Here is a 22404-nt window from a genome sequence, read left to right on the forward strand (position 1 = left end):
TTTACAATTTAATGCAGCAGCTTCCCGCCGGCCTGGGACAGATGCCGCCGCAGAACCACCTCCGCCCTCTCCCCTCCCCTCGGGGGGCGCCAGCGGTTAGGGCCGGGATTCCCGCTCGGCAGGCGGCGCCCCGCGGGGCCTCGTTCGCCTGTCACTGGAGTCACTACAAGGAACTGCCTGCTCTGGGTCTTTCCCGAGGGACAGGATAGGTTCCCCATAGGACAGGCCTGAGACAGGAGAAGAGAGGAAAATGATGACTTGGTGGTGGCCTTGAGGACTCATTTGGGGGCTTCATGGTGGTGGTAGGGGAGGCAGAATGCAGTGGCTGATAGTAAGATGTGAGAGCCCCTGTGAGAGAAAGAGGAAAGAATAGGAACTGGGGCATGGTCGCAGAGAGACACTGAATTCTGAAGAACCTTCATGATGGAGATGGGGAGGGTTGAGGTAGAATGGGACCTCTCCCCAACCTGTGGTTGAGTCCGCTGAATAAGCATGACATGGACATGGCTTTTGGCACTTCCCAATCATGTGGTCTTGGGCTTGTAATCTAACTCTACACCTCAGTTTTCTTATCTGTGCAATGGGGATAATAATGATAGTGACCTGGGAGGGTGACTGTGGGACTAAATCTGATTATGCGTCGCAGGATACAATAAACATTAATTTCTTTTCCCACAGGTGACATCCTGACATTCAGGGGTAGACTTGGAGTAGAGGGGAGGTCTCTTACAGTAAGTGAGTTCCAGAAGGAAAGGAAGGGAAAAAGAGCTAAATACAAACAGCCATAAGGGATAAGGTGAAAAAAAAGAGATAAGGAAGCCAGGCAGGTCATTGTAAGGAGATGGACCTTGTGGAAAACTTCACGTGTGAGGGTCTTTTATGGGAAGAGGATGTGACAAGGTTCTTACCTGGAGGGAGAAGACTGGAGTTTTGAGAATGGGCTTGGAGAAGAGAGGAAGGTTTGGAAGAACTAATTGTCCATGGCCTTGGCCTTCCAGAAATGACCCTCTGGCTAGGGCCAAGTATACGTCTCAAGCTGACACCCCTCTTCCTTCATAGTGGCGTCTCAGAGCAGAGTTCGACTTCTGAACTATCCTGGTCATTGAGGCTCCTGGAAGCTCAGGGGACTCAGCCCTCCCCAAGTCACCAAGGGAACCCACAGACTGGACTGTCTGCCTGCTGATGGCTCATGACTGATGACCCAAATGTACCAAGGAAAGTAAGTCCAAGTTGGTGAGACCATTAAGCATGAAACAGAGTGCCTTCTCTGGCTCCTCAGGAGACTAGGAAGGCCTCCCACTTCCTCTCTCCCTGGGTCCCAGGATCCTGAGGGCCTAGGGTAGCACCATGCTCTTCTTCCTTTGCCTTTTCCGAATCCCAGGGCAGGTGGCACCTGGAGCTGGAGTAATAGTGTGGACCAGGCCCTCTCTTTCTGGATGAGAACAGCTTTGGCCTGCAGAGGCAATGGGTCCAAGAGAGGAGAAGCTGATGGCCCCTGACCTGAGAAGCCACTTTTAACTGCGTAGGAAGGAAATTCTCCCCAAGCCCCCCGTAATCTGGTCAGGAGGAAAGAAAGAAAGAGAGGAGGGGCAGGGTGGAGAGCTGCTGGCTGGAGGCAAGGGCCCTCTTTGGTGGTGACCCGGCAGCTGCCCCAGCTTTATTTGCCAAACCCAGGGGATGCCTGGAAAGCTAGGGCCAGGAGCCATGCAGCGGGTATTTCCAGCCACAGAAGAGTCCAGGGTTTAAGGCAGCCTCCACGGCAACTTTCCCAGAGCCCCTAGCTTCCCCTTCCCTTGCTCCTTCCTGTCCCCACCCTAGCCAGTGAGCACGGAGGCTCAGGGGAAGGGAGGGAAAGCTCAGGAAAGCCTCTGCATGGAGACCCTCAGACTCAGGCTTTGGCCCAGTCTGCCTTGCCTCCTGCCCAGATCCCTCAGAGCAGATAAAACGCTGAGAGGGGTTTACAAGGCTACAGAATGGATGGCACAGGGCAGAGGCATTGCTGAGAGTGATGGGGCCAAAAGAGAACCTTTTGCCAACTTGTGCTGAAAGACAGAGGATGGGGAGGAGAACAGAGCCTAAGTTGAAAACAAAGGTTCGGGCACCCCCTCAGCCCTAGGTCTTGGACTGGCTTCCCTACCGGAAGGTTTTTCTTCCCTTGTAGAAGCCTCCTCACCTGCTCATCCTCTGCCCTGGCTGTGCTTGTGTCCACTGTCCTCTCTTCTTGTCCCCTCCCCAGTGTACAGCTCATTTGTCCCTGAAACCTCTCTTTTCTGTCAGCTTTCACAGATGGGAAGTTCTCTCCAGCCCCACCCTCCCACTCAGCCTTCACTCCCCTCTTCTGGCCCTGGCCTTCCATTAGCATCCAGGCCCAGCATTGTCCCTGACCCCTTGGTATCCCTGGGTCCTTGTGTGTCCTTCACCTTCTTCCACTGAGCAACAACTCATCTCCTGGAAGAAACTCTGACCTCTCCAAATTTCTTCACACAAATTCTGATCTCTGATCCCAGGTGCCACCCAGGACTTGAAGCAAGCAAGAGATAGGGGGTGAGGTCGCACCTCTCCTTCTCCGCAGCCCAAGGAACCTGGGAGTGGGGGTTACTCAGACAGGCCGTGGTCCCCTGCAGCCTCCCTGAGAAGAAGGGTCAGGCATGAACCCGGAAGTGCTATATTTCAAGTACTCTCATACACAGAGAAAGAAACCAAGGGCAGGTGCCAACTTTGTGAACAGTTGCCTGAGCAGGTAGGTAGGTCACTGTTTGCTGGAGAAAGCTGAGGAGGAACCTAACTGCCCTGGTCAAGTAGGTAATGGGTCTTAAGGAGAGGATGGTGACCAGCTGTCTGTCTCCTTCTCCCACCATAGTCAGAATGAGAGGAAATAGGCTTCAATTGTCGCAGGAAGGATTTGGGTTAGACATATGGGAGAACTTCCTGTGACAGTGTCTACACTATGTATCCCAGTTGTTAATCCAAGTTGAACTCTCCCCTGGAGTTGATGAGAATTGCATGTTGATGCTTGCTAATGAGTAACTTGCCTTGCTTGTGGTAAGCAAAAAAAACTCCAACCCAGAGAGTTCTTGTGTCTAGACTGTCCCCAGGGAAGAAGTCCAGGACCTGGTACTCCTCTCAGCCCCAAGGAGATTTTTGGACAATGTTAGGCCACTGTGAGCCAATGACACTTTGCCTCTGCCCCCAGCCTTCTGGCTGCCACTCAGAAAAACAAGCCCAATGGAGCTGTCCAGCCATTTGAACTTTGCAGCAAAAGGGCAGGCTGGATTTAAGGTCTGGGAGCTCAGAGTGAATTTCCAGAGCCATGGTGAATACTCAGGGTCTTCAACACCAGAGGTTTCAGGAACAGACTTGGCTGACTCTGTACATTTAGAAGTAGACAGGGCTTGGGCTTCAATCCTTTTTTGTGCCCACTCAGCCCAGTCTCATGAGTCCTTCTTGGGCAGCATGAACACTCTCCTTGTTGGAGCCATTCTGCCACCCTGTGTTGTCCTGTGGCCAACTCCCTTCTCTCTTGCTTCTTCTCCTCTCCTAAGTGGATTGATCCCCTGTCCCTGTTACCACGGCCCTTCTCTAGGTAAGGAGGAAGCTGGGGACAGCTCGGACAAGCCCATTAAACTGCTATCAAAAGAAGAGAATATAGGCAAAAATCGTGTTCTATCTGGGGCTCCCCATGGTTAGCTTTCCTGGGGTCTGTGTGTGTGCCCACGTCCATACCCAAAGTTTGGGTCCATCAGTCAACCAGTTGTGGCTGAGGTCTACTATGAGCCTAGCACTGGGCCAAGGTCAGTGAGGCCAAAAGGAACATTGAATTCAGCTCCTGATGCCCATGGATGTGCAGATGAAATCAAGGCCCATGAAAAGATATGTGACAACCTGTGGAACCAGGGTTCAGAGAAGGACTAGGGCTCCAAAGGTCAGAGGAGACTTTGTGGGGGAGTAGGATTAACCTCAAGAAAAGAGCAGAACTTAGATAAAGAGAAAAGAGAGGATTCCTGTGGAGAATGGAGAGAGGAAAAGGATCAGGGTGGAAATGAAGTAGGTACAGCTGGAGCAGACTTCATATGTGGAGGGGGTTGGACATGAGGTTAGACAGCTAGAGTCGGGAGATCCACCAGACAGATGAACTCAGACTCGACTGACAGGCATTGGGGAACCTGTGGGTTGTTGAGCAGAGGAGGGTGTTCAAACACCATCTGGCAGTGGCATACAGGGTGGTCTGGAGCGTGAAAGTGCAGAGGGAAGGCCAGAGGCAGTTAGAAGTCTTTCTGCATGTGTGGCTGGTGGACAGGTATGCACTGATTCCTGGGTCCTGTCCCTGAGATGACTGGGCACCTGAGAATGCCAGACCCCTGATGGCCTGCTGGGACAGGCCCTACACTTTTGTTGCCAGCAGCTGCTCTCTCATCTCACCCCCTGATTTCCAGATAGAGCCCTGTAAACTTGACTGGCATCAGGGCTTCCCTGACTCCTATACTGAGAGTGGGTGCCACTTTGGCCATGCCACTCTCCCCGCCAGCCCTCCCACTTCCTCCCTTTTCCTTCAGAGTCCTGAGGCCCTGCCTGGCAGCCCAGACTTGTCTGGAAGAGCATAAAATGTTGGATCAGGCCTGGGTTCACCCAACCTCAGGCCTGGAACCCACAAAGGGAGTCCAGAGGTGTCTCGAGGGAATGAGCTGGGGCCTTATATCTAGAAGCTCAAGGTGAGGAGAGCTCTCAAGGGCACTTAAGCCAACCCTATATTCTATAGCCAAGGGCTTGAATACCTCCAGGGACAGGGCCATCACCCCTTCCCCAGGCTGATCCCTGCTCTTGAGATGTTCTGGTCATAGAAAGTGCATCCTCTTGTCCGTCCAAGTCGTGCCGTGGCCAGTGTGGACTGGTGGTATGGGAGAGCTCTATTTGGGCTGGGCCTTGCTTAGGGGATTTTGGAAAGGCACTATCGCAGGGAGGTTCCACCAGCCTCTTAGATCTGGGGTGGCTCTGCTGGGCCCCCTGCTGCACCTGCTTAGTGCCCTGGGGCTAGCTCAGTTTAAGTGTGAGAAGCACCAGTCAGTTCCCAGCTCAGTATTGCGGGGCGGGGCAGCCAGGGTGAGGCCAGCCCTGGTCAGCCCTTCTCAGCCTCACCTCACCAAGGAGGCCAGCCTCGGGTCAGCCTGTCACAAGGACCGGCCCTCCCCAAGCTGAGATCATCGCCCTCTGGCCTTCATAGCAGCCCCCACCCCCAGCTGAGCTCACTGCCCTGGCCCGCTGGGGGACATTGTTGTCTCCTGGGCCCCTCCCCCAGGCTCAATGAGCTGTTTGTTGGCATGTCCGGCTAGGGCAAGTGGAGGGCGGGCACAAGGCGCCCGCACACAATGGGGATTCCGTCCATTCTGAGGTGGCTGCGGGAACCAGGCTGGTTTTGTCCCTGGGACCCTCATTCCCACCATTTAGTGGAGCCGGAACTCCAGGCGGAAGGCCCCGTATAAGAACAACAATGTCGTCACCCTGTCTGTGGGGGAGGGTGCTGCAGGCCAGTCCTTCTGGGGCCCAGGGGACCCACAGTCTGAGGCAGCCTGAGGGGCACTTGGAACAAGTCTTAGGGCTGAGGCTGTGTCTCAAATCTGAGGGAGACTCAGGAGGCAGAGAGGCACCCCCCCACACCTGACCTGCCAGTCCATCTGCAGCCTGCATCAAGCATCGTAAAAGGGCTCCCTGGCATCCCCAGCTATGCTCAGCTCCTCCATGTGCAGAGATGAGTCAAGGTGCAGAAAAGTCAGATACATCCTACAAGCCCCATTTGGTGGTATGCCACAGAGGGGCTGAGTTAGGGGCAGCCTGACCATACTTCTGCATCCACCTTGGGCAAAGGTCTTTGCTCAAAGCTGGGCTCATTGGGCAAAGGTCTTTGCTCAAAGCTGGGCTCAGGCCTGTTTCTGAGCTGCTAGCCTAGCCAGCCTGCCCCTTCAGAAGTGGCTCTGGCTTCTCAGACAACAAGTGTTTATTTTCCGGCGGGGTAGGGGGGCAGGACGTCACAGCGTTTCCCTCCTGCCTGGTGCTGCAGTGGTTCTCACAGTCTGGGCACTGGTGACATCACCAGCCTTTCCTCCTCGGCCCTAGCCTCCTTGCCTCCTCCTCCCTTTCATCCCATGCTCTGACCAGGCTGCACAGTTCTGAAGCTCCTGCTTCCGGAATGAGCACTTCTGAACGGGTCCTCATGGAGGGCGTGAGAGCAGCCAGGAAGTACTGGACCAACCCCTCGTCACTGCCGTTGGCATTCAGGCTGAGCCTAGGGATAGCTCCTCTGTTGCTCACCCTTACCAGAGTGGTCAATATCCCACCCAGGTCCACTCCTAGTGTGATGCTGGCCCTTTAAGGGTCTTGGGAAGCCAGAACAACAGGAAATCCAAACGGCCTCATTAGGCAGCTCGGAGCTCAGCACAGTAATTAGTGCCCTGAAAACAAAACAAGGAAAAGCAGGTGGTGGTGCCCCCAATCTCTGCTGCCCCCGGCGTGGCCTGTTAGTACCCAGAGCTAGGCAGCTGGGATTGGAGCCCCTCCCTTTGAAGCTCCCTCACCCCAAGCTCCTGAAGCCTGCTGCCCACTGCCCAGGCCAAGGGTCAAAGCCTAAGCTTCTGGGGAGCAGGCAGTAGCTTCTTGGCCAAACCGTTTCCCCCTGGGGAGATTGAAACCCCAGGGACATGCACTGGGGCTTCCCCTCTCCGGCAGCCAGGTGGTCACTTGTCCACAGCATCTTCCACCTGTTTGAAAAATGCTGTGATGGGGGCTGGGAGCTGGGCTGGGATCCTCCAGAGGAAAAGGGGAGACCTCTGGGAATTCTAGGCCGAGAAGGTCCCCTTAGAAGGGAAAAGCCTGCTCTATGGTCCTGCCTCTCAGGATCTCTGGTGATTCTCCAGGAGGGCAAGACGACTCGGGCAGAAGAGGTGGTACCCCACAGGCCCTCTGGACAGACCCTGGAGACTTGCAAGCTCCTCAGTTTGTAAAAGCCTAGCTGGGGGCAAAGGAACCCTAGTGAGTTCTCTTCAGCTAGGCTGCAGGACCTGGCTCATTCTTTCCTCCCCCTCCCCATTTTGTGCAATTGGAACCTCCATCTTGTCCTTGACCCCTGAGATATATCTCCCTTTATTCGTACTGCTAGAGGAAGGGCATACTCTGCTCTACTTAAATATTCATTCAACATTTATGGAGTGGTTGCAATACTCCCTACACTGTGCTGGTGGGGAGTTCTGGGAAGGTTTTGGGGAATTCAAATGGTACTATCTTGTAATAGCTTATGACAGCCCTTCCTTCTGTCTTGAAAAGGCCTTTGAGAGGAAGGACAGTGGCTCTCTCCGTGTGCATATGCACCCACAGATCTAGGTGACTGGTATTTGCTTATGAACAATCAAAAACGAACCAGGAAAGGCCTCTGACTTTAAAGAGGTTAGCATGAAAGCCCAGTATTTGGCATGGCACATCAGCAGCACCCTGGCAGGAACCCCCAGTGCTGGGGGAAAGTCGTAGCCTCTGTACTCAGAGCCCAGACCTTCTTAAGGGCCCTAGGTTTTGTGCTGAGCAAGGAACCTTGAGTCCTCTTTAAAACAAAGCTGGTGATGACCCTGGGATGTGGGGAGGAGCTGTGCCAGGCTTGCCTGGGTTACAGGCTGTGGGGCTGGGGGGATGCTAAACGGGGAAAGCTGGGCAGGTTGAATATGGATGGCGGCCAGCCTATGGCCAGTGAATGGGGCTGTAATTAAGCTGTGGGTAGGTTTCTGGTCACACTCCTGTTGGCTGAGAACAAAGGCCCCAGGCGTCATTGCCCAGGGGGGAAGGAGAAGGAGCAGAGGGAGGGGGCAGGGATAACCCAGACCCTGCTACTGGGTTGGGCAGCTGGCCACCCGCTGGGCAGGGAACTCTGCAGGCACCTCTGGAGGCCACCAGCTAGGTGGTAATTTCTGAGGGGCCCCAATCTGAAACTGAGAGGACAATGCTGATGGTAGAGGTGGAGGACACCAGACAGCAAGTGACCAAAGGGTCACAGGGTCATAGAGCAGGGGTCTCAGCCCTGACTACACACAAGAATCACTAGAGATTCTGATATAACGTCTGAGATGAGGCCTGGCAGGGACTAGTATTTTCTGAAAGCTTCCTAAGTGACCCTGTGTACAGCCAGTGTTGAGAACTACATACAGTTTACTGCGAGCTCAGGGACCTGGCTTTAAATTTCAGGCCCTCACCTGCCCCTCCCTGGAGCCCATAGTGCTCAGAGGCTACACCCACTGGACCAAATAGCATAAGTGTTGGAGCAGAGAGGGAAACAGGAACCAGAGGCCTGCAGGTGCGGCCTTTGGAGACACTCTCCCCTTCTTGACGCCCCACCCTGCTCCACCGTCCACAATGGAAAGTTACCCAGGGAAGCAGCTATGGGCACACCAGGGGAGAAGCCGGGAGAATGCTGCTCGTGGGGTGCCCATAGCCTCTCCAGGCCCACTGGAAGGGACCCTCCTGCCTTACCCCCAGGCCTCTTAGGCCAGGGGTGGGACAGCACCCAGGAGAAGAGGCTGGAGACCAGGAGGAAAGAGTGGCGGACTCAGAGCACCTGAGCTAAAGGGGCCTGCCGCCGTTTGGGGACGTGTGCTGGTCCTGAATCATTTCCCGGATACTGCTCAACAGCCCAGACTTCAAGGTTTTGGGGGGGAGATCGTTTTTCCAAGTTCCTCGATCTGTCACCCCCCTCCCCCACCAGCCGGATAGGCCTGGACCAGTGTCATCTCTCTGCCCCCCCCAACCTCCCGGCTCGGCTGCTCCACCGAGCGCCCTGGACATTGTTTCCGCCTCAGGAAGTCTCTGATGCCCTGCGCTGGGTTTTGTTTTCCTTGTTATCGGGACAACTAATATTTTTTCCTGTGCGGAAAAAAAAGAGATTTTCCCAAGCAGATTACAGCTGTCAGTGAGGGGGGAAGGGACAGAGGGTTGAGCCCTCCCTTCATCCTCCCCCTCTGCCACCCTTACAGGACTGAGCTTTCAAATGGAGAAAGCCCTGGCAACTCTGCCAGCGGACCCGTTGGAGCCCAGGGCAACTCTGGCCTTGACAGGAACGTCAGGCCCCTGTCCTCTACCTGTGGGGCCCCTGCTCTTTGCTAACATGGGCTGGGCCAAATTTCCAAGAACAGGCAGAAGGGCCTAGGCTTGCCTTCCCACCCATAGGGCAGAAAGGGCAGGCTACCCCACAGCTGCAGAACATGAGAGATATGCTGGGAGGAGTGGAAGCACACAGGAGACTCAGCTCTGCCGAACTGTGTGACTTTGGGCAATTCCTCACCTCCCTGTATCTTGGGCTTCTCATCTCCAACATGGACATATTGATACTTGCCTCACCTACCTAAACAGTTATGTTGTGAGGACGCAGATGAGATAAAGTATCTGATTCAATGTCAGGGGTTCTTATGACTCAGGTCAGAGGGGTCAATGGTGTCTCATTACCTGTGTGACCTGTGTGAGGCCCCTATAACCAGCAGACCAGAAAACAGAAGCTGTCACTGATGTTCTTTTTGAGTGGCACACCCTGGGTACACATTCACACAAGCAATGTACATCACACACACACACACGCACGCACGCACGCACGCACGCACGCAAACATTCTTCCTTGATAAACACTCACTTTCTATATCAGGGTGCTGTGGTTCCAGGGACAGGCTGCCTGGGCCTTTAGGGCAGGAGCTGCAGCATAACCACAACTGTAGCATTAGGGCCTTACGTAAGGGCCAAGTTTCTTTTCAAGTTGACAACAACAAATAGAAGGTCATTGGATGTGGGTTACTCAGTTGTTCGTGGTGCGCAGTATTAAGAAAACTGAGAGGCTCTCCTGCCTTCATCTGTCAGCGTGGTGGGCTCCATGGGGGGCTGTGTGTAGGAGTGAGCCAGGCCATCTATTGGGAGAGGGGGGAAAATAGGAGGATTTCTAATTAGACTTATTTTTTATCTAAAAAATAAGTTGAACTTTAATAACATTTACTATGTGTTTTGACTGTAGTATATAATCTATACATAAATATTCATAATCAAAAAAGTGTGGAGACCATCACCCTGGGAGATTCGCAAGGCTATGTATCCTACCAGAGCAGGTTTCAGATTAGGTGCTAGGTAAAGAAAGGGAGTGTGGAGGAGGGGCTGGTAGGGTCTTGGAGCAGAATCACTTGGGCCTCATCAAATTACCAGACATCACTAGCAGTGTGGACCTTCCCCCCATCCCCCATGGCCTCCTTCCTCCCTGCCCACCCTCTTGGACCTGCTTTAGTTCCAGATAAGTTCTAGGACCTTTGGCTGCCATGCCTCCTGCAAGGGAGAGAGTGGTCCTGTATGACATTCTCCTCACCCCCAGGCTGGCTGAAGTGCCGCTGGGGTCCCAGTCGCTGCCTGGTATGCTGTGTCACCCCCAGGAGAAAAGTCCCTGGCGGGAGGCGGCCCTCTGCCGGGAGGCTGTTTCCTCAACTGGCCAAGGTAAGAAGTGGGGGATTTCCAGCCCTGTCCATGGCGCTGACTTCAGTCCTGGGGGCTCCTCTCCTTTCTCATGCAGCCCAGGCCAGGGCGAGGACAGAAACTCCAGAGTTAGGCCCAGTAGTTAGGAAGGGGACACTGGGGCAACAGAATCGGCTATGCCCATAGGCCTCCAGCAGCTACTCCGCGCTCCAGAGGGAGGTGAGCTCAGGGCAGAACCCCAGGGCTGCACCTGGGACCAACAGGGACCCAGCCCTGGAAGACCCCGATGGGTATCTTGGTGGGGAGTAGGAGCTGGAAATCCAGAGCCACACTTACTCACGGGCCTGTGGAGAATGACTCAAATCAATGAATGCCCCTGCCTAACCCCAGCCTGCCCTGGTTCTAGTGGTAAGGGAAATGGCAGGTCTAAATCTTACCCTTTAAGGCTCTTCTAAAAAGTTGGCACTTCCAAGGATGCTGGAGAGTCAATGGAGCCAACATGGGCCCCTGGGGACCTGGGAGCCATGAGCCTTGCTCTCAGACATTTTGTCCTGAAAGCTTGACTCCCAGGAAAGGGGAGCTGTACCCTGTATTCCTGCACTGTGGTCAGCTGGGCAGGTAGGGTGGGTGCAATCCTGCAGGCTGAGTGGAATGAGAGCTAGGCAGCTGTGGTAACTTGGTGATATTGGTGTATACAGATGTCCCAGCTCCAACGTCAGTCCATTCGGGCCCAGGTACGGGGTTAGGAAACAGCTAGATTCTTCCTCTAACTTCATGGAGAGTCTCTCCCGTGCCTCAGACACTTGCAAGTTTTATTTCATTACCAGGCTTCCATGTGTTTGCTGTGTGCATGTGTATATGTGCTCTGTGCATACATACACATGCTTATAGGCTTGTGTGACTGAGGCATGCTAGGTGGAGGAATAGGCAAGGACTCATGCAAGACCCACGAGCAGGAGAGAATCTGAAGGGATGAAATAATCAATCCAGCCATCATCAAGGCAAGCTAGCAACATGCCATGATAACCTACATTCATTATCACCAATGTACACAGCAACCAATCCTCTGAGGAGAGTGTTGTTATCTCTATTTTACAAATCAATAAACTAAGTGAAATTCAGAGAAGTTAAACGCCCAGCATTAGATCACACAGTGAACAAATCCAGGTCAGGATTTGAACCCAGGTCAGTCTAAGGCCAAGCCAGTGATCTCTCTACCAGGCTCCCTCAGCATGGTCCTCCTCAATTACACTCCATCTCCTTGTCTCGGAGGCTCTGGCTGCCCTGGTCTGAGGTGACAGTCCTTTCCCCTCCCTTCCAGTCAAGGTGGCACAACAGAGCCTGTTCAAGGCCTCATGGAGCCCAGGACACTGTGCCCCGATCTTCACACATCAAACCAGTCCCCAGTTCAGAGAGGGTCTGGCTGACCCTGGACAGGATCAGCTAGGGCTGAGCTGGGGCAGCTGTTTACAGTAAACAGAAAACTCCTGAGGAAGGAAGGAGGGGAGGGGCTGGGGTCGTCATGGAGACAGGGAGAGCAGCAGGGCCTCAGCCCTGATCCACAACAAATAGTAAGGCATCCCTGTCCCTTCTAGAGCCAGAGGAGGCCCAAGGAAGGTCTGGACAGGGCAGCCTGAGCAAGAGGGGCAGGGGCAGGCAGCCTAGGCCTCAGAGAACACACCCCCACCTCATTATGTATTTCTACTTATTATTAACAATAACAACTACTGTTTGTCGAGCTATTACAGGACACATGGTACTAGGCTCTTGAGAATATGTTTTCTTATTTAACCCTAACAACAACCAGGAGTTAGGTACAATAATAGTCTCTAATTCATAGATGAGGAAATTAAGGTTCAGAAAGATTAAGCCATTTGTCAAGGTCACACAGCTTGTAAGTGACAGAGCAAAAATTTTGGATCAAAAACTCTTTACCAAGGTAGGTAGAAGATAAGCTAGCTCTGAGCCCCTCAGCCAGTGGGGAAACTGAGTCCTTTGGGTACCATGGGGACTTTCCCAGGCTTCTGGCGTTAGTCAAAGAGATTACTGGGGACAGAACCCATGTGTTCCAGCCCTAACCACTAGACCACACGGCTTCTCCATGGCTTGAGCTGGGAAGGTCCAAAGAGAAACTCCCTTTCCAGCCCCAGCCTGGAGTGTAGACTCTTCCCCAGCTAACAGGCTGCCCCTGTGGAGGCCAGGCTGGGCCAGGGTGCTGTGAGGGATGCTGGGGGGTTTCTGCCCACACATAGGGTTTCCAGATTCCAGGGGATGAAAAGGAGGCCCTTAGGGGCGGAAATGGGGGATGTGCGATGACGGTAAGGGGCCCCAGGGGAGACTGGATTGGTTAAAAAAAAGGCCAAGAAACCCTAAAAAATAAAAGCAAAAATTCCGCTAGAAAACCAAAGGGAATTATTTGATTGTGAAACTGAGTGTCGTCAGGCGCAGGCGCAACACGGTTTCATGTGGAACAGTATCAAGGGTTCTTTGGACTTTGACTGCTCAGAGGATGGCGGGAGAGGAGGCTCTGTCTGCCGTTCCTGGCTTCACCTGCCTGGCTTTGGGACAAGGATGGAGTCGGGGCACCTGGGAGAATGCCTAGGAGTTCAGGAGCACTTGCTGTGGGGGTGCTTTCCTGTAAGTTTTGGGTCCTTCAAACAAGGGTCCTGCTGGCTTATAGCCAAGGGTCCCCACTAGCTCATGTAGGGAGCTGCCCGAGGGGAGGCTCCAACTGGTCTGTCCCCAAGAGCACGAGAAAGGATGAGCTGTAAGGTGAGGGTTTGGGGTGTCTCTGAATGCTATCTAGTCGTAAAGGGAAATGGCTAGGAACAGAAGGTAAAAGAGAGGACAGCTGCCTGGAATTCTGGCCTGCAGCAGGCCTAAGAGGTCAAAGGTCAAGGGGGGACAAGGGGGACTTCCTAAGGCTCCCAGAGGAGTGCCAGCTAGCCAGTCAGCCAGGCTGTTGTGCAAGCTCTGGGATGGACCATGAGGGCAGACTGGCAGAGAAACCATGCCTGGGCCGACACCCTCAGCCTACTCTATCTCCTGGATCTGGAGTTGTGCCCTCTCTCCTCCAGGAAACCAGGATCCTGTCTCCTAACGTAGCACTCCTGTCCCACCTCAGAGGCCATATTCTATATGCCTGAGGGCTTCTTCTTTCATACCAATCCTGAACCTCTCTTCCCCAGAATCACCATCTTTTGAGAAACCAGAAAAACCTTCTCATGTAAGCCTTTTTCTTCCAATTCCAGTCTGATTCCCAAAGAGATCAAAGGGGTTTCTGAGGGAAGAGCTGCAAAGGGTCCCAGTGCCCAAGGAATGAGGCATAGAGTAAAATGGAAGAGAAAGCAAGCTCCGGTGCCAGGCCGTGGGCTAAGCTGGCAGATGTGCTGCACTGCTCTTATCTAAGCTTCACTTGAGCCTCTCAAGGTCTGTTATATTTACTCACATTTTACAGGTGAAGAAATTGAGGTTCTGAGGGTGAGATTAAACTGACAGCTGGTAAATGGCAGAGCAGAGACTTGCCCTTGCTCTTTCCAGATCACCTCCCTGCCCCTCGGCACAACCAATTTTGGCTGGAGATGAAGACCAACCACAATGAAGGGCCTAGAACTGTGTTTGGCTCGCAGTAGGCATGGGATGACCTGCTGGCTGATGCTCAGTCTCATGGAGAAAGGACAGGATCCTGGATGGAGCCTCGCACCAGCCACCAATTTCTCCTCGGAGATTCAGTATCTATAAAATTAGGAGGTAGGATTGGCAGTTCGCTGATTTTCAAACTGGGTTCCCGGGTACCCTGGCATCCCCTAGAGATTGGGATAGGGGAGAAAAGGACAGAAAATAGAGGTGTGGATCCCCCAGCTCACCTTCTTCCAGGGAAGCTCAGATATTGCACATCCATGAAGGTTTTTATCCGAACAAGGGTCCCACATCATTCCATGGCCTCTATCTGAGGTCTCTGCATCTCCGACCTTCTGGGAGCCATGATCTAGGCAGTTCATGTCCTGGGCTGCCAGGACATGAGGATCTGAGAGGGAAGTGGGCAAAACCATGTCTGGGCTTCCAGCCCCGTGGGAAGAAGCAGGTTGAGGTCAGAGCTGTGAGATGAGGCCATGAAGGGGAGGTGAGCTGTAGAGATACACGGCACCTGCCTCCACACCTGGGAAACACAAACAGAGCTTTGGCCATGGCAGGCAGCCTAGGAACCAGGGGCAGCACCCACCTTCCTGGGGCCAGTGCCCCTTTCTCTTTTCCTGCCAGGCCTGCCCAGGTTTGTTCTCAGTGGACATCAGTGCTGGTCACCAACCTAGGGCCACCCTAACCTCCCATGATCTCATAATTCCTGACTGCTCAGCTCAAGGGTTACTTTAAGGAGAAAGCTGAGAATAGGCAAAGCTGCTCAGGAAGAGGAAAGCACACAGTCAGGGGGTATCCAGCAAGCAGGGGCTAATAATTCCCTTGAAAGAAGAACCCTCCATTGTGCCCTTTTTATTGGCCACCCTTTTTTAATCTGGTCATAAGAATAGTATCCTTCTCCTGGTAGCTTCAGCATGTATAGCTCCCTGAATATCATCATCTCCATGTTCCAGGTGGAGGAGAAAGCTGAGGGTTCCAGCTATCCAAGAACTAGATCTGGCATCCTCTTTCTATCCCACTGTCCACCCCAGGGCTTCCTCTGACCACTATTTATCCTCAACCTGCTGCAGGGCCCAGCCTCGCTCCACATAAGCAAAGCTGCCAGCAGCGTCCTTTGTGGTGCTGCTCCCGTGTGGCACTGCCTAGGGGCCCCGCCATGGGGCAACAGATGGACCTATGGTCTCTACAGAACAATGGTGGGGGAGGGGCCCTGGCATCGCCCGCCCCAAACAGGAAGCGCTGCATGAGCTTCAAAGAACTGGCAGGGCTGAGGGGCTGAGTGGCTGGAGCCAGTGCCAGGACTGGAGGCTGCCTGAAGATGCCTGCCAGCCTAGGGATGCCCAGCGTGCAGTGGGGGGTGGTGCTGCGGTGGCAGGGGCAGCTGGGTCTTGGGCAGAGGATGCCTTGCAGTTCCCAATGCCAGTGCAGCACCCAGGGGGTGAGGGCAGGCTGAGGGAGGGGGGTTCGAACTCTAGGCTGACTCCCAGCTCCCCTGCCACTCGCCAGTGGGGCTGCAGGTTCTTTCCCAGGCCACAGTAGGTCTGGCCCTCCAGCAAGTAACCATGAGGGGCAGGGCTGGCACCAAGCCTGCCGCCCACTCCCTACCTCCTGCTCCCAGCTGCTCTGCTCAGAACCTTTTCCTCTCCACTTCCTGTTCACACAGGGGGGGGGGCGGAGGAGGAGGAAGTTGGGGGAGGCGTGAGGGGGGGGACCCATTAGACACAAAAGAATTAACTGTTTCCCTCCTCTGACCTCTGGGAATTTCCGCCTGTGAAAGTGTCTCGGAAGAATCTGCAGAGCTGGGGAAATTAGGAGGAGGTGTGCCCCTCTTGGTCCCCTCCCACCCGGCCCCGTGGTGGTGGTGGTGGTGGTGGTGGTGGTGGTGGTGGTGGTGATGGTGATGGTGGTGGTGATGGTGATGGTGGTGGGGGAGCCAGATAGCTCCCTCTGGGCCCTCTAACCTTTTGTTTCTCTGGCGCCAGGGGGGCAGCGCCCAGGGCAGCCTGGAGCCTGGTAGCCTCGTTGCCCCCTCGCGACCAATGGAGTTGGTGCCGGCGGGGCCTGCGACCAGAGGCTTGGGGGCAGGGGCAGGAACTGCGAGAATTGGTGGTCCCGGGGGAATGAGCTCACACCCAGTCTGGCCCGGTTCTGAACCCCGCTCCCTCCCTACCAGGGCTGGTGCCCTTGGCCAGTCTGCCTTGGGGACAGGAGAAGGGAGGGCGACCCGGCGGGCAAGCCGGACCTCAGACGCTGGGTAGGCACACCCTCCCAGGGCCACTCCCCCAGTAACTGTGGAAGCCAGCCAGTGGGTTCGGGAAGCCAGTAGACAGCGCCCCCTAGTGCCCGCTGCGGACTCGGCCGAGCGGCCCCCCAGGGCTCTCTCAAGGGCGGGCCTCAGGAAGCACCTGCTCCGCAGGACCAGTGGCCGCCCTGCGTCTCCCCCAGGTGGCTTCCTTGTTTACAGGCCTCCTGCCCTGATCCCAGCGTCACTGCTGTGGCCACTCCTATTTCCAGTGACCGCTCCAGAAGCAGCTCATTCATCTTGGCCTCTGCCCACGCAGCTGCTCCCCCACCCCCACTCCCTTCGGCCCTCCCCCAGGCTTTGGGCCAAGGCCCTGAGGGCCTTCTCTCTCCCCTTCATTCCAGACCTTTCTTGGTTTCCAGGGATTGAAGAGATGTGGCTTCCCGTTGCCCTGACTTAACGGAACCCCATTCTGTCAGTGCCAGGGAAGCCTGGGGCCTTTTTCCAGGAAAGAGGAAGCAGCCTAGGACCAGATGGGCAGGCTTAAGAAAGGACAGAAGGGGCAGGGGTGTCCCAGGCTGTCTTAGCCAAGTCTTCTGGGAGGAGGGAGCAATAGGGCAGTGTTTGTTTAACTAACATGTATTAGGTACCCATTATGTGCAAAGACAGAAGCCCCAGGCTGTTGGAAGTGACCAAAGTTTATACCTAATACTCACTGGGGGTACGGGGGAGGAGAGGGAGACATGACACTACCCCTGAGCCCTCTACTGGGAATGACTAGGTGTGTTGGGGAGCCCTAGGCCACATAAAGGAAAGGAAGGGAGCAGGAGCCCTCCAAATCTTTCTGGAACAGTGGAAAGGGAACAGGATTATGATGCCCTCTACCCTCCCAATGAGACCCCTCCACACACATTTACTCCCACTCTTGCTTCTGGGGGAAGATAGGGAGTCTGAGGCTCATCGAAGATCAGCAGCTTCCAGCCCTCTAAGTTGGCAGAGACGCTGAAGAGACCCTGTTGTTGTTCTATTAGTTGGGGAACTCAACAGGGCAAGATTCCACCAGGACTGCAGGAGATAAGTCTTGAAAGAGGATTTGGCCACTGAAGAGAGAAAAAAGACTGCAGTCACCAGCTAGGTGCTAGAACCCCAACCTGATTCCAGGAACGTTCACTTGTTATTTTATTTCAGTCTGGCAGCTGATAGACCACACCCATAGGGCCAGGCAGTGGACTGTGAACACCAGTCAATGGAGCAAAGGGTGCTCAGCTGATGTCACAGGAAGGCCCCAGAAGTATAATTTGGAGGAAGGAGCAGGTCACAGGAGCTAGACAGAAAAAAAAAAAATTTCTTCTAAATGCCATTGATGGTGGCAGTGGCAGTTTCACCTCCATGTTGGACCTCAATATTATGGTTAAATGCCAAGACAGTGGTAGGGCAGTATCAAAGCTGGGCAGAACCTGGAAAGGCAGGGATCCAGGCTGGCAAAGAGAAAGGCAAGCACAATCCAGCCTGTGTAAGGGCTAGTGGAAGGAGGAAGAATGAAGGGCTTAGATTATGGTTATGCAGTGGAGGCTCCCAGAAAATTCTTGGGACAAATAGGGAGGAACAGGCTGAGGAAATACTAATGGAAAAAATGACTTGAGAAATCAGTGCCTCCACCAGCCTGAGTGTGAAGGATTATGTGGGGAGCAGCACCACCTGCTGGCCAAAGGGAAGAACAGTCCCTGCTCCAAGACAGGATGGTTGGTGATAATTTCCAACTGAAACCTTCGAGTCAGAGAGGATAGAGTAGGGCGACAAGGAAGGGAGCAGAAAATGGCAAAATCATCCTGTCACACATTCAGGTGAAGGAGCAAGGGCCAAGGTTTGAAAGCATGCAGGGCCCTGGCAATCCCCACCCCCTCCTGGAGATCATTCACACACCACTCAGCCTAGCATCAACACAAAGCCATCAACTCCCAGAGCCACCACTGCAGTGTGAACAGTTTAATGCTCTGCACCCCATCAGTTCTCACTGTTCTATGAAGCCCTCTGCCCAGGGCACCCGTCATAAGGAGCCCTAGACAGTGTGCCCAAGAGCACACCCACCTTCAGCACCACCCCAAATGCCTAGGATTTGGAAGGGCTGTCTTTTCACTTCTGGAACCTGGGAGAGAAGAGGCACAGAATGAAAAGGAAGAATGGAACTCTCACTCTAGAAGGTGAATTGGATATGTACAGAGAATGAAAAGGAAAAATGAGCTGTTAAATGCACAGAAGAGAGGAATTCGGTCAGAATTGTGACCTCTCCTGGCTAAGGCCCTCTACTGGGAGGCAGGCTGATGGCTAGGCATAATAGCAGCTCTAAGACAACTCTGAAGAACAACATGGGCTGCCAGCAGGTGCACTCAGAGTTGACACCTCGTGGGTGACAGCTACACAGCTATAATTCTACTCCTCTCAACACAGTCATAGCCCTGCAGTCTCCAGGTGACTGAGCACACACTAGTGTGGCCTTCCCAAGAGGAAGCAAGTAGCTACTCCCAACTGCCTGCCCACCCATTGGGGTGACACCTCCTATAGCCAACTGAGGTGCTCTTCTTCATAGCGCTGGGGGTCGATGAATGGCCGGTCAATTGAGCGGATCATCAGCTCCCCACAGTACACGCACTCAGCAGCCACCAGTTCGTCTAGGTCAGCTTTGAGCTGTTCCCGGCTGGGCCCCGCAGCGGCAGCCCCGCCCTCAGCCTCCTTTGCTCGGGCAGAGCCCTTGGTAGGGGGTGGAGCAGCCCCCAGCTTTCGCTGCAGCTCCTCCAACCGGGCCTGTTTATAGGCTGGCAGGCCAGGCCGCACGGCCTGCAGCAGGCAGTCAGCATGGAACATGTGGCCACAGAGGAAGAGGTAAAAGGGACGGTTGAGCAGGGGGAAGTCACAGGTGGCACATTTGTCCTGGGGCTCCACAGTACCATAGCGGCCCCGCAGCTCCTGCAGGTCTCGCCGGATACGCTGGGCACTGGCTGTGGCCTCTTCCATTTCCCGCTGTAGCTCCTGGATGTGGTGGTTGTAGGCCTTCAGTGAGCTGCAGATAGCCTCCTTAAAGTGGTCAATGGTAACGAAGTCAGGAAAGAAGGGCAGCACATCCTCAATCTTGAGCAGGGGGCAGCTGGCCAGGCAGGCCATGGCTGTCTGCACATCTTCTTCCTCCTGCACTACGTGCCGTGCGATCTTCAGCCATAGCTTCTTGCGCAATTCCTCATCTTCCTCAGGTAAGTCAGCACACTGCTTGGCCAGGTCCACATCCACCTGTGGAGAGACCGTGAGTGTTAAGGTCAAGACTCCTCCCTGACTCAGGACAGAGATCCTGGGAGAGACAGATGCCCAGGGAGACCCTGGGCCTGAGGAAAGGCCTCAAGGCAGGATTCCCAGCATTCCTGGCAGCATGCAAGGCAGGATTTCTGGGGCCTGGGATAGTTATCTGTGTCAGTAATGGGCTGTCCCTGTCACAGCTATGTAAAAGCAACTTATGATTGCGGGGCTTCAAAATTAGTGAATTTAAAAATCACGTGGGGAACATAATCAAAATACAGATTTTTGGGTCCTGTCCTCAGGCATTCTGATTCAGTAAGTCCTTAAGGTGATAATTCATGATTTGAGAAATGCCACTCAGCATCTTCCCCTTCTGCAACTGTGACAGTATGTATGTAGAACTTACCTAAGCACCAGGCACTATCCTGGGTGCTTTTCATATACAGTACTTTAATCAACCCTAAGAGGGAAGTTCAATATTACCCCCATTTTGCAGCTGAATAATCTGGGGGCACAGAGAGATTCAGAAACTAGCAAGTGGCAGAATCAGAATTCAAATTGTGACTTCAGAGTATGTGTTTTTAACCTCTAGACTATAGCACCTCTCTGCAAGGAAAGCCAGCACCCCTTAGCCACAGCCACACACTCCTCCCAACCCTTCAGCTTCTGAAGCTATTGCTCTTCAGGCCCCTTTCCTAGATGGGGTCAAGACTCATTAGCTCACCTGCAGGGCCAGGTCTACAGCCTCCTCATACAGCTCCAGGACCTTGTAGACATGGACACAAGCACGGTGGTGGCCATGCTCAGCGCAGAGCCGCAGTGCATACTTCAGGTCATAATGCACTCGGTGCGGGCTGGCCCCGGCCTGCTCAAGGTAGGCCAGTAGTGAGGCTGGCTGGCCTCGGGCATAAAGTGACAGCAGGTAATTGTGAATGGCCTGTTCAGTCTCGCCCAGCACATTCACGCAGAACTCCATGTAGCGGATGGCCTGGCTCACCTGCTGGGCCTCGCCACCCTGGCTATAGTTCACCAGGGCAGGGATAAGCTGCCGAGCGTCCAGCCGGCTGCCCAGCTCAATCCAGGCGTCCACCAGCTGGCGGGGGATGTGACGGATGAGGATGGGTGAAAACTTATAGAAGAGCTGGGGGTCCCGGTGGCGGGCAAGCACGGCCAAGGCCTCTTCGTAGGCCTCATGCTGGCAGTGGTATGCCACCACCCGCTCATAGTCCTGCATGATCACAGCAAAGTACACCATGTGTTCTGTGTCCCCATGACTGGCAAGTAGCTCATGGATGGAGGCCCGGCTGGCAAAGAGCCACTCCTTATGTCGGGGGCTGCTGAGGAAGGTACGGAAACGCTCCCGTGTTTCCCGGTAGAGGTTCAGGGCCTCTGGGTCACCCTGCAGAGCCCCGAGTCGGCTCAGGTAGAGCTCTGTCAGCCAGGTGGTCAGCAGCGTGGCCTGGGTACGCTCAGCTGGCTTCAAACTGGCCAGTTTCCGCTGCAGGAACTCAGCCAGAGCTTCCTCCTGTCGGGCCTCCAAGAACTTGAGGGCAATCTCCTCAAAGTAGCTCTGGGTCAGGGCATAGCAGCGGGCGCTCTCCAGGTAACGACGCTGGCGAAAGCAGAAATCCGCCTCTCGGACCAGGACTGTGTCTAGGCAGTCGGGCCGCTCTCGACAATACTCTTTGGCCAGGTCGAAGCGGTTCATGTCTAGATAGGTGCGCCAGACATCCCGGGCCTCCCGTTGCACATGGTAGCGGAAGACAGCCCGCTCGGTGTAGGCCCACAGGTGGCCCGTGGAGGAGTCCTTCACCATGTGTTTCAGTGGCCCAAACTTCTCCAGGAAGTGATCCCGCAGCACCACCTGCCCAGTCAGAGTGCACACCGCCTCCACTCGGTCCGCCAGCAGCAGCAAGAAGTGGAACTGGGTCAGGACAATGGCCAGGGGTGGGCTGGCCCCAGGACCTACCCCTTCTGGGTACTCCCAGACATGCTCTTCACTCAGCAGGGAGTCAGGACGCCCGTTATCCAATGCTCCATATAACACCCCATCACCCATCATCCAGGCGAAGGCCCGTGGTGCAGAGCGCAATTTGGGGGTATAGAAGGCCAATTCACTGTAGCCCAGACTGCTGGGGAACTCACGGAATGGGGGTGGGTGGTCAGTGTAGACAGCAAAGAGCCCTAAGAAGCCCTGGGCCTCAGCTCCCTCTGCTGCTCGTCCTATGAACTGGAAGAGGCGCTGCCGAGTAGTGGCGATAACAAAGATGCGCCCATCAGGGCCCCTCTCAGCCTCCAGGGAACAAACAGGTGCTGGACCTCCTTCTTCATTTAGCACATACAATGGACGGAAGTAGAGATCTGGGGCAGGGCCAAAAAGCCCCCCCTCACTGGCTGAGAGCTCTGCTTCTAAGATCTGGCCTTGGGCAGTGCCAACCAGGATGGGGCCTGTGCTGCTCTCAGTGCCCAGTGCCTTGTTCCAGCCTACACTCTCCACCAGCTGCCCCTTCCAGCGTGCCAATGGCCGTACTTTCTGTCCATTACGGTTCACGTAGAGGACCTCGGTGCTGCTCAGAGCAATCAGCAGGTGAGAACCTGGAGTGGGGGAGAGCATGGCACCCTAAAGGATGCTGCCATTCCCACCCTCAGCCTCCTCCTTGCCCCTACCACCCTCAGATTCCACCTACCCAGGCAATGACTTAACCTCAGCCCCTGGCCCTTCCACCCCCCACCCCACCCCAGACCTCCAGCATCACTTGTCAGTATGGTCC

The 22404-nt window shown here is 54.6% G+C and overlaps 1 protein-coding gene and 1 long non-coding RNA gene across 2 annotated transcripts; both read right to left on the bottom strand.

Annotated features, from left to right (window-relative positions):
- Positions 1 to 9731: 9731 nt before the first annotated feature.
- Positions 9732 to 14930, bottom strand: LOC120587166 (uncharacterized). The gene is made up of 2 exons (XR_005648883.1): positions 14337 to 14930; positions 9732 to 9920 (listed from the first exon to the last, which is right to left on the bottom strand). It is a non-coding gene; the product is annotated as an uncharacterized LOC120587166 (long non-coding RNA).
- A 2573-nt stretch (positions 14931 to 17503) lies between these two features.
- VPS18 (VPS18 core subunit of CORVET and HOPS complexes) lies at positions 17504 to 22272 on the bottom strand. Its single transcript, XM_039843855.1, has 2 exons — positions 20358 to 22272; positions 17504 to 19630 (listed from the first exon to the last, which is right to left on the bottom strand). Exons 1-2 carry the CDS (start codon positions 22245 to 22247, stop codon positions 18905 to 18907), a joined length of 2616 nt encoding a protein of 871 aa, XP_039699789.1. The 5' UTR covers positions 22248 to 22272; the 3' UTR covers positions 17504 to 18904.
- Positions 22273 to 22404: the final 132 nt, after the last annotated feature.

The sequence above is a fragment of the Pteropus medius genome, unplaced genomic scaffold (genome assembly GCF_902729225.1).
Source record: "Pteropus medius unplaced genomic scaffold, Ma_sr-lr_union100, whole genome shotgun sequence".
In the NCBI taxonomy this organism is placed as follows: domain Eukaryota; kingdom Metazoa; phylum Chordata; class Mammalia; order Chiroptera; family Pteropodidae; genus Pteropus; species Pteropus medius.

Excerpts from the sequence above, each read along its gene's own strand:
- VPS18 (XM_039843855.1), bottom strand. The coding sequence starts at position 22,247 with ATGCTCTCCCCCACTCCAGGTTCTCACCTGCTGATTGCTCTGAGCAGC. Across the intron at positions 19,631-20,357 it reads CTGTAGACCTGGCCCTGCAG|GTGGATGTGGACCTGGCCAA; the intron begins GTGAGCTAATGA and ends GTCTCTCCACAG.